Raw genomic sequence first — 12137 nt, forward strand, 5'->3', positions numbered from 1 at the left:
GATATATTTTAAATATTACACGTGCAAATTGAGCGTTACCAGAGTTCAACATTGCAGTTTCAGACCTATTTCGATATAACATATTCGCAAATTTAATGTAACAACCAGTTACACTACAGTTCAGACACATTTTAATGTAACCCCTTCTCACAAATTTAATTTAAAAATAAATTAAACGCTGCAGTTTCAGACACATTTCAATGTGTCTCACAAATTTAACGTAACAGTGAGTTTAATATTGCAATTTTAGATATATTTTAAATGTTACACGTACAAATTGGGCGTTAACAGAGTTCAACACTGCAGTTTCAGATCTATTTCGATGTGACATATTCGCAAATTTAATGTAACAACTAGTTACATTACGGTTCAGACACATTTTAATGTAACCCATTCTCACAAATTTAATTTAACAATAAATTGAACGCTGCAGTTTCAGACACATTTCAATGTGTCTCACAAATTTAACGGAACAGTGAGTTTAATACTGCAATTTTAGATATATTTTAAATGTTACACGTACAAATTGAGCGTTACCAGAGTTCAACATTGCAGTTTCAGACCTATTTCGATATAACATATTCGCAAATTTAATGTAACAACCAGTTACACTACAGTTCAGACACATTTTAATGTAACCCCTTCTCACAAATTTAATTTAAAAATAAATTAAACGCTGCAGTTTCAGACACATTTCAATGTGTCTCACAAATTTAACGTAACAGTGAGTTTAATACTGCAATTTTAGATATATTTTAAATATTACACGTACAAATTGAGCGTTACCAGAGTTCAACATTGCAGTTTCAGACCTATTTCGATATAACATATTCGCAAATTTAATGTAACAACCAGTTACACTACAGTTCAGACACATTTTTATGTAACCCATTCTCACAAATTTAATTTAACAATAAATTGAACGCTGCAGTTTCAGACACATTTCAATGTGTCTCACAAATTTAACTAACAGTTTCAGAATGCTTTTCAACTCACCAATTTTACGTAACAACGAGTTCAACACTGCTGTTTCAGACACTTTTCAATGTAACTCATTCTCAATAATTTAACTTATATTCACAAATTTAAGGTAGTAACTAATTCAATAAATAGAAGTCTCTGTTCTCTATGCATAACGGAAAACAAAATTCATATCATAGCTTATATTATTTATATCGGGTTCATTGTATTACATCAGTTGTATACGTGCCTTTGTTATTCTACTAAAGGTAGTGAAATATTTTCCATGTGGCTAAGGCAGTAGATCAGTAGAGCGACTAGTAAGGAAATAGTTCGATTCCGGGCAACGCTCAACCACAGTGTATGGCATTTTAATTTAACTTGAGATTCTGTTTATCTGTGTGACTTCCTGTTAGTTTTGGATTTATTTTTCAGCAAATCTGCAAGCAGACGCCTCGATATACTATAGGAGACTGCGCTGGAGGACATCGCGGGGACAATCGGGAGAAGAACAGGGACGTCCTCATCGTGCCTCGTAAGTTTCTCTACAGTTGGTAACAACCGATTTGTATTAAAATTATGACCGATGCCCTTGGTTGATGTAAAATGTGCCCGGTCATTAAGAGTCAGTCTTAGCTCCTTCTGTTTCCATACCAAATTTAACATCTTACGCATTGCAGCAGTTTCAAGTGCCTCTATAAGCTGCCTTTTCGAAATGGTGGCAATACAAGAGCTGCATATGCTATAATGATTGTTACTATTTACGTTTATAACCTTTAGAAATAATATTATTTTCACATTTTTGGATGATGATTTCTAATTTAAATTAATCTAAGGGGAAAAAATAAGTGAAAACTTAAGATCTACTTCTCTTTACTTTTTACTTTGTCATTATTCATAAATGGAGTAAAAAAAGAGAGTGTTTGAGATGCTGAAGAAATGTATTTCGATATTTTCATGTAAATTCTAATACCGAGAAAGTGGTTTTCGGACAAGCCGTCAGTCAGTCTGTCATTCTATCCGTCCGTCTAATATACATGTCTGTAACCTTGGTCAAAATGAAACTGGCCGGCATCTGAGAGACTAAGTTCGAATCGGGTATTTCCGTGAGCACTCGGGACAGCCAGGCTTTGTTCAAAAGATTGCGTATATTCTTCTAGTAGTTATAATGGGGAACACAACTGTTAATCACTAAAATCTTACGAGAAAATAATTATTCATATACGAGATTTAAAACAGACAGATCGTTCAGAGTGTTTAAACAGTGACTATTGTAACACAAACACTATATACCAGGCCTGCACAAGGTTTGCGCTCTCAGAGCCGGCCCACAGCTCATGAGCGGAATGCAGGTATTAGCTGCGCTCTGTATAGGATGGACTGGAAGAAGGGGTGATCTCGTACAAAATATACACAAAAGGAAGTACTATTACGAGGTTCATGAAATGAATTCCCGTTCAGTGTTCGCAAAACTATCTTGGACTTATTAATTAATACAGAAATATTTATTTTACAGAAAAAATAGAAATTTTATACCTACTTAAATGTACAATATCATTTTCTTATATTTTTGTTTATCAGTACATGAAAACGATGTTTTATGCTGTTGGCAGCTGAAAGGAACAGTAGCCTACTGATCGTAATAAAACATCAGTTACAGATGTCCGATGTGTGCCTTTATTAAAGTGGATTATAGAAAACAGTTGCTCACAAATATAAATGTTGAGCCAAACATAGCAATCATTTTCACAGCCAGCCTGTGTAGTCGTGGATATTACTGCTAATGTTTAGTCTTGTAAAACTCAACCAGGCTAGTAGAATTATTCAAATGATCTTTAGCCCTTAGGCCACATTGAAGATCAATAAGTCCGAACTGTAAATCGTTAAACGTTATGTTTTATTTAACGACGCTCGCAACTGCCGAGGTTATATGAGCACACTTAAATGCAATCGACCTGGCCCGGAATCGAACCCGCAACCTCGGGCATAGAAGGCCAGCGCTATACCAACTGCGCCAACCAGGCCCACCTGTAACTTATATGACATTGTTTCAACTGGTGTTGAAGGAATTTATTATGATAACTTTAAAGTTCTTTCCAATTAAGACAAGACTTTTAGTAGGTTATTTTACGACGCTTTATCAACAGCATATGTTATTTAGCGTCTGAATGAGATGGTGATAATGCCGGTGAAATGAGTCCGGGGCCAACACCGAAAGTTACTCAGCGTTTGCTCATACTGGGTTGAGGGAAAACCCCGGAAAAACCTCAACCAGGTAACTTGTCCCGACCGGAAATCGAATCCTGGCCACCTGGTTTCGCGGATAGACGCGCTAACCGTTACTCCACAGGTGTGGACCTTAAGACAAGATCTTGGAACCTAGAATTAAATTCATTTTGAATTTCAATTAATATTTGCACATAATCGTTTAACATGGCTTCATCACGAGCAGTTTCTATCGTTCGAAAGTAAGCCATATTACCTTCGCGAAACTGACTTACGAAAACTGTAAGTTTACGATTGAAATCCCGTAATTTATTCAACATATCAACACTGAGCTGGCCTTTTCCCTGAAGAGAAATATTTAAATTGTTGAAGATTAATATCTTTAGTATCTTTATGTCTGGACTCGTAATGACGCATTATGTTACGTTTCTTTCTACCTTTCAAAATGTTGTGGCAGATAAAGCACTGAGTATTTACTCAGCAGCTACGAAAAAATAAGCATTTTCCCATGCAACATTGAAAGAATTTGCCTGATCACCACTTTTCCGTCTTTTAGATTCCTTCATACCGTACTGTAGCAGTAGGTAAGCAACGTGAAACAGTTACTGAGAATACGCACTGCACTCCACTAGATAGCAAGTCTATATAATTCTGACGTATCTTCCTCTCCGATTCGGCGAGCGGTAAACACAACCGCGCGCTCGTTGAGCGCTGTTTGTGCAGGTATGCTATATACTGTATAACAGGTTCCTCCTATATGACGTTAGGCTTATTTTGGTTAAACATTACATACAAACAATAACTTTGGTTTCTTTAGTTTCTTCTTATCACGGAAAGATTCATATTAAGAGAATTTCCTTATATATTTTTTCAGGAAGGACAAATAGAAATGCTAGAAAATATGCAAGGCTTTATCAACCAAAATATACTTTACAATACAAATTAGTCCATACCATGTTTGTAAGAATTGACACCAGCGTTTACAGAAACAGAGAATCTGTGACAAAACTTCAGAAAGAAAATTTTAAATTACGGTTTATTTAACGATGCTCGCAACTGACTAGGGTATATCATGCTCGCCGGGGTGTCGGAATTTTGATGCCAGTAAATCTATTGACATGAGCCTGTCGCAATTAAGCACACTTAAATGCCCTCGACTTCGGCCGGGATCGAACCCGCAACATCGAGCACAGAAGGCCAGCGTTATACCGACTGCGCTACTCAGCCCGACACTTTAGAAAGATGACCTTGAGTTCGATGCCAATTGACTACACATATCAAGGGTTATAACTACCAAAGCAGACATGGGTTCCTATATGGAAATTGTTCATATTGTTCACTTCTATCAACTCTAAAATCTATACTAATAATAAATCTGTAGCCGAAATGTTTCTGGTAATTTTCGATTTTCCAAAAATAATTGGTCCTAACATATATAATTAACCACCCTGAAACCGAAAATAGCTTTTTTGAAATTTTTGTTTGTATGTCTGTCTGTCTGTCTGGATGTTTGTTACCTTTTCACGCGATAATGGCTGAACCGATTTATATGAAAATTGGAATATAAATTAAGTTCGTTGTAACTTAGATTTTAGGCTATATGACATTCAAAATACGTTATTTAAAAGGGGGGTTACAAGGGGGCCTGAATTAAATAAATCGAAATATCTTGCTTATTATTGATTTTTGTGAAATATGTTACATAACGAAAGTTTCTTTAAAAATGATTTCCGATGAGTTTTATTTCTTGCAAAATTTTGATAGGACTGATATTTAATGAGATAAATGAGTTTAAAAATTGAAATACAATGCCATCTAAGGCGGTGTAATGAAATGAAAACAAATGACTACGTCTATAAGGGGCCTTGGACAACAACAATCGAAAGCTATGAAACATAACCTACAGAGAATGTTTCTGTGTTTGTGTGAAGTAATATCGGAAGCTAAATTAACCGATTTGTATAATTAATTATTATTTTACCATTTGAAAGTGTAGTTTCTCTAGATGGACATAATGCTATAATGTTATTACAGTAACTTTTGAGTGCTCTCTGAACCAAAATTACCGCATTTTAATTATTTAAATACAATCTAAATTAAGTAACATATTAAACGATTTATCCTTCTATCAAACACGAATGTTCCCTGGATCAAACGTCCTATTTTAATGAATTTAAATACTATTATAGTCACAATCATGTCATGGTATGGAATAGTATTTAAATTCATTAATATGTCACATCAACGGACGTGTATACGTCACCAAACATCGTAAGATGAAGATTACGTCCTATTTTAATTAGGCCTATGTAATTACTTTATATTTATTTCTAACAGGTGCAGCGGAGCGCACGGGTACGGCTAGTTCTGTAATAAAGTCAGAGAATCATCCGGTATATGTTTACAATTACATATATTTGAGTACTACTCTAGAGCCGTACTTTTTACGGGCAACTATCTATTGCTTATTATGTTTCAATCTGAATTATTTCTTCATTATTTTATACGAAACATAATAAAAGTTCAATCGCTGTTCATGGAATAAAATTAAATTACTTAACAAAATTTACTAATTTTAAAGAAAGTTATCAACGAAGGAAGAAGTTGTTGTTAGGTTTTTTGTCCTCACGTCAACAATGGATAAATATATATATATATATTTTTTTTTTCATTGTTGATAACTCTATAGCATCTACTAGATGCTTTATGGTTGTGCTAACAGATGGAGTTACTTGTCAACAATGTGACGCTGAAACGTGTGTTCAGGTTACTGCCCAGCGACAGTCCTGATGTATTTTTTTTTATATTAGTGATGATTGGTTAATTAATGTTAACCCGGCACACTCACAATCACACTCACATTCATACAAATGATAAATATTATCTGAAAATGAAAGCAATTAAGGGGTTAGGTATAGCTTACAGCAGTAAAATTGTTGGAAATATTCAACTTTTTTTTTCCCCTCCATTGCTGTATCTTGTACAATAATGAAAATTGGTATGTGTAAAACACTGTCCTTCTGCTATATGAAAAAAATATGTTTACGATATAATAAAATTATATATTTTTCAAAATTCAAAATGATGGCTGGTTACTGTGTAGTGATGAAGCGTTTCCCTCATAACTCATAAACTTTTTCATGTTCTCTCTCTTTTATTTTATTGCTGAAACTCGTGTTTACAATATCATGCTCTTTCAACTACATTCCTTAATAATTAATATGTTTTTATTTTGTGTTAGAAGAAAATACTGATATTTGACCATTTTAAAAATGAATTTATTTTTTTATCAGACAATCTATCAAAGGTAGAGAAGTGATTATGCATAATATTGTAGATATGACATGCATAAATACACAGAAAAATTTCATCACAGAATGTTTTATAGTTTTTGAGTTACGTGGAAAAAGCTTCATCACTGCACAGTGAACTGAATTTTGAAAAAAAAAAATGTAAATAATTTTTTTTAATCGTAAAAATATTTCTTTCGTATAATAGAAGGTCAATGTTTTACACATAGCCTACTAATTTTCATTACTGTACAAGATACAGTAACGGAGGAAAGAAAATGTTGAATATTTCCAAAATTGTATTTCTGTAAGCTGTACCTAACCCCTTAATAAGATTCTTTCCATTCGTATAAATTATAATATATTGATTGCTAAGAATTGATACCTCGTATCTGTAAATTTGCAGGCAAATAAAAAAATTTATATATTCTTCTGTTTTGCAAGATCTTCTACTTGAGGACAAAATATTAGTTGACTTTCCAATTTTGTAAACATAATAATGTATTTATTCTAAATAATAATATAGTTAAACTAAATGACCACTTTTTTAGGAATGAGGTATCACTTTTTAATCCTCGATATACTGTTTTTATCCCCAAGCCACCACTGGATAGACGTAATTTAAACTCGGATCACAAGAAGACAGTCATGTGTTCTGTTTGCATGATCTGATAACATTGAATTTCCTGTCAGAGATCAACTCGGGCTGACCTCACTGTGATGTATCTCTGTGCTGTATATCAAATATTTACTGTGCGCCAAATGGAATCGACATATTGAGCGTACTATGGCGTGGTGCCAACTCTGCTAGCGCTAGCATCTTCATGTCAATTAGCTCTCAAATGCAATTTATTCCCTGCACTAATCGATTGACCTGAATTGAAGAATCTCTCCAGAGTTTGCAAAATTAGCAGCACTTGACTGATCTCTACGTCCTGTAATAGTCTGCACGCCAATTACTCCGCCTACCATATTACCAATGCCATTGCCATAGTCCCAGGAGCTCGAGCTTTTCAAGCTTAAGTTCTGACGTTTATTTTGTTAACTCCCCACTCTATTGTGTGGTGTCTGTATGAGTCAAGAGGTCCCATTTCTGTACTTCAGGCCATTATTTTCGCCCAGACTGAAAATCGCACAATATACGGGTAAATCCAGGTGTTGCAGCATTTCCCAGAAAGGTAATCTGCAGGCTTCGAGACTTCGGACCCAATAGAGCAGTTCAGTGGGAAATCTGCATAACGGCGTATTGAGTATAGTGGTAAAGCGTACAGTGGGTGGGGGTACTGTAGAATGAATGCCAACAAATACTCAAAGAAAAACGCTCTGGATTTGAAGGTTCTGACGAATAATTTAGTTTTCATACAAACTGTGTCTGAAACTATTACACGGTTTAAAAAAGCCAGAGCAAGAGATGCCGGAAACCCTCAAATTAACTGAGGAAATGACACAGAGAATTAATGAGACACCAAGTATACCGGTTACTGAACGTGTGAAATAGAAGTTGAAATAAATTCTATGTAAAAATAACGGATATGGAACATTGTGTAACATAAGCAGCTAATTTGTGGACATAGAGTCACCCGAGAATAAAGGACTCTCTCTTAGAGACTGCAATGATGTTAGGTTTTTTATTTTTCCTATCACGTCATTGCGATATAGAGCGCAACTTTTCACAGTACAAACTGTGTTTGGCAGATAAGCGAAAAAGATTTACATTTGAGACACTGAGAATGTATCTTGTAGTACATTGCAATTCGGTACTGTAACTTCACTTCCTAAAGACGACCAATAGGATAAATGAAGAAATTAAAATTGCTACATGTTTATTTCCATCATTAACACTGTGTATAATTAAACAAAAATGCTTATAAAAGACAGGAGAATAAATGCTTTTCACATTCTTTTGACATTGTCATTGTGTAATGTATATTTACTTTCAGAATGTACATATGTGTGTGTTTCCCCATACTACCATACTCTATTATAAATAGCAACGTTGTTACCTCAACACATCTCTACTTTTCACTACCTGCAGCGAGTCAACAACCTATAGTACATGTACAGTAAACTTATTGTGTCGGGTCCAAAGTCTCGAAGCCTGGTAATCTGCGTTATTTTTACATAGTGACAGGAGGCTGTCATGAATGAGAATGATATCTTATCACGTCTTCTACACCTTATGGATTCTTTCAAGTTACCTCACAAAAACTACTGTAGTGTAGTGTGCTGTCATTATTGTTTGTTATTTAAGACAATATCGCTTAGTTTCGGCCAGATAGGTCATCGCTATGTTAAAATCGTTTGCTCTTTGAAGAGAACAACCGCCAGGATCGCCACCCGTTCGCTGTAAACGAACACGAGATGGCAGTACAGTCGCTAATGCAATTCAAATAGGAATTATGACGTGACTCCTTATGTAACAACTAGATGGCAGTGTAGTAAACCTGACAAAAGTTGTTAACCTTAAAGCCTATAAGGCCGACCTATCTGGGGTATATCTCTGTAGCTGGGAGAAAAAAGGTATTATGTCAATTTTTTGTGAAAATGAGATTTTTAGATATTCTGAAAGCGGAAACAGTTTTCTACAATCTGGTAAAATGGCTAAAGTCAAATAAGACTCCTGACTGGATTTATAGAGCGTTACCAAATGTCCTAAGTGCTTTTTGAATCGAGCACACACAGAATAAAGGACTTAAGAATATTTAATACTTTATTCCTTACAGACCATCACATGTTTACTTTCCATGCTTCCCTATTAAAAAGGTCTAAATTGTATTTTAGCCATTTTATCACATACTGATGTCCTTTCCTTTTAATACTTTAAGCACCAGGTAAACAGTCATATAATTGTTTAAGACCCATTTTGCATTCCTAATAATTTACATTTCTCATTTATTTTGACATGAAAAAGTTCTTATGTTTAAATAGTTCCTCTTACTCAGTTTGGGCTCTAGTCTTAAAAGGGCTTAAGTGCGGCTAGTTTGGAAATAACCAAGAAAATTGTTAAATGAGCAACATTACCTATTTTAGAAGAAATATAAACAAATAATATCCAGGAAAAACCTCTTAATTGAAAAACTCTATAATTGATACCAATTTCAATCTTTCTACTGCTCTCCTGAAAAGTATAAAACTTTTACTTAAGATCTTTTTCCTCCCGGCCACAGATATGATCTAGGGTTTCGGTCTTTCCACGTCCAAGAAAATCGTAGCCATTACATTTTTCTCAGTTAATTAATTCACTTTAACTATTTTTGACGGTGGAGAATCTGAATGTTTTCATTCTTTAACACCACCTCATTCTAGTGCCGAGGTCATGGAAAGCATGGGGCTCTACTTCCATGCCCCCCAAGTGCCTTCATGGCATGTTACGGGGATACCTTTACCTTTTACCTTTACCTTTTACCAGTAGTCTTGAGAACATATATGTCATCTTCATTAAATTCTAATATGATCAGCGCACTCGTTAGACTTTATTCGTATGTGTTTATTGTTATTATTATTATTATTATTATTATTATTATTATTATGAATTGAAATTTAGAACAATTATTAACATTGTCTTTTGCAGCCGACAACTCACGGCCGTACCTGACGTCGTTCCAGGGCAACAACTTTACCGACTACATAAACGCTGTGTTCGTGGACGTAAGTACATTGTGAGACAAGTGCGTGTTGTGTGGCGAGGGAACCAGTGTTACCAATGTAGCAGGAGAGAATACATTAGCGGATTATGTCAAAATTATGAGTAATTTAAATAGTACATCAAGATTTGGGTGAACTTTTCTTAAAACAAATAAGCACAAACCAATTTGGAAAAACTGGCTTGCGCGCATGCGCAGAAGCATTCAGATGTTATATGTTAATTTTCACTATCTGAAAACGAACAATATTAGAGAAATGCTGGGAATTTAACATATGTTCATTTCAAATATACGTGGATTTCAAACAAGGTTATTGTAGTATGCATAGTGGAAAAATCTATAAAATGATGTATGAATCTGGTATCCCAATATAGTGATAAGACTGATTAAAACCATAATTAATAATATGTTGCAAATGTTAAAATCCAGTCACAATTGATTGACTCATTTTATATGAAGCAAGGAGTCAAACAAGATGATGAGCTAGTCCAATACGTATTTAATCTAGTTTCAGAATAGGCTAAAAGCAAACGTTCTGATAGGGACAGATAAAAAAGTTAAATTTTTTTCTTCCATCATGTTAATAATGTCAAAAGAAGGGCTTATACAAATTGTGGCCACTCGACCGCAATTACGAGGACCGTAAAAAAATAAGTTCGCCAGAGGCGCTAACAGAAAAAGGAACACAGTTTCATTGGAAAAATTTATTGGAACGGACACAGCAATTGTTGAGCTATTTTTCAACATATTTTCCATCATAATTCAGACATTTCTCATATCATGGGATCGACAGAGAGAGGTCTAGACGCAGTCAAACGCTGGTCCCGATCTGAGGCGGCTGACTTCTACGACACAAAAATTGATCCCATGGTATGACAGATGTCTCAGTTTCAATGGGGAATATGTTGACAGATAGCGCAACAATTGCTGTATCTGTTTCAATAAATATTTCTATGAAATTGTGCTTTTTTCTATAAACAGACCCACGGAAAATCACTTTCTGGACGGCTCGCAATTGCGGTCGAGTGGCCAAAATTTGTATAAGCACTTCTTTTGACATTATTAACATGGCGGAAGAAAAAAAATAAACTTTTTTATCTGCCCCATCAGAACGTTTGTTTGTAAGCTGAAGTGCATAGACCTTTCCCCGAGTTAGACTAAAATAGTTTAATTAGGATAATAGGCTAAATACTTTCAAGTAAAGATTTATGAAGTGTTAATTTTTAATCACAAGTTATGTTTCTGCAGGGTTATACCAAGCCTCGCGAATATATCGTGACGGAGTGGCCTCTGAAGCACACGTGCGGAGAGTTCTGGAGCCTGGTGTACGACTACGAGTGCGCGGCAGTTGTGGTGCTGTGCGTGCCTCCTAACAACACTGTACGTATGAGTAGGTCCACACAGCATTTAGACAAGAGAGACATCATTTATACTTCTTCACCTACTATGTGCCAAAATTATTATAATAAAACATTTTTTAACATTTAATTTCGGAAATTAAAAGCTGTTTAGATCTACTCCAAAAAATTTGCCAGAAAAATGAGTCCAACAGAGTAGACGACCCTTGAGGTCGTACCAATTTTCCCTGAAATGGAACCTGTATGTAATTTCGAAACTTGAGAAATATATCTAAATATCTGCTTCTGAACATAATTGCTGTGCAAGCCTAAATTTCAAAACATACATTTTGTTTTACTGTCTCTCTTTGTCTCTAGGTTTCAAAAAAATTTCGGCCCGATGTTTTAGAAATTTCTTTGTGTGGAAATTTTAACAGGATAACTAATCATAAATCCATTTTGAACGGGATTAACCCGATTTAAAACAATGTTGCCCCTGCCATCCCATCGATTAGATCTGAAGTCACATTTTCTTCCGTTCAGACTGCCGTGTTTATATGAAAATGACATCACAACTGCTCCAACGCTTGGTGGGTATATATACATTACTGCATAGGTTACAACAGTTATTTCGTTCGCGATTTAGCATTTATCGAATTGAATAAGTCATGACAATCGAA

At 35.0% G+C, this 12137-nt stretch overlaps 1 protein-coding gene across 1 annotated transcript in view; it reads left to right on the top strand.

Annotated features, from left to right (window-relative positions):
• Ptp36E (protein tyrosine phosphatase 36E) overlaps window positions 1-12137 on the top strand; it is a 285603-nt gene that overhangs the window by 263812 nt on the left and 9654 nt on the right. The window contains exons 10-12 of the mRNA XM_069827025.1: window positions 1396-1495; window positions 10048-10124; window positions 11369-11500. Of these exons, the coding sequence (XP_069683126.1) occupies window positions 1396-1495; window positions 10048-10124; window positions 11369-11500 (309 nt within the window). The remainder of the gene's footprint in view (window positions 1-1395; window positions 1496-10047; window positions 10125-11368; window positions 11501-12137) is intronic.

The sequence above is a fragment of the Periplaneta americana genome, chromosome 5, assembly GCF_040183065.1.
Source record: "Periplaneta americana isolate PAMFEO1 chromosome 5, P.americana_PAMFEO1_priV1, whole genome shotgun sequence".
NCBI lineage: Eukaryota > Metazoa > Arthropoda > Insecta > Blattodea > Blattidae > Periplaneta > Periplaneta americana.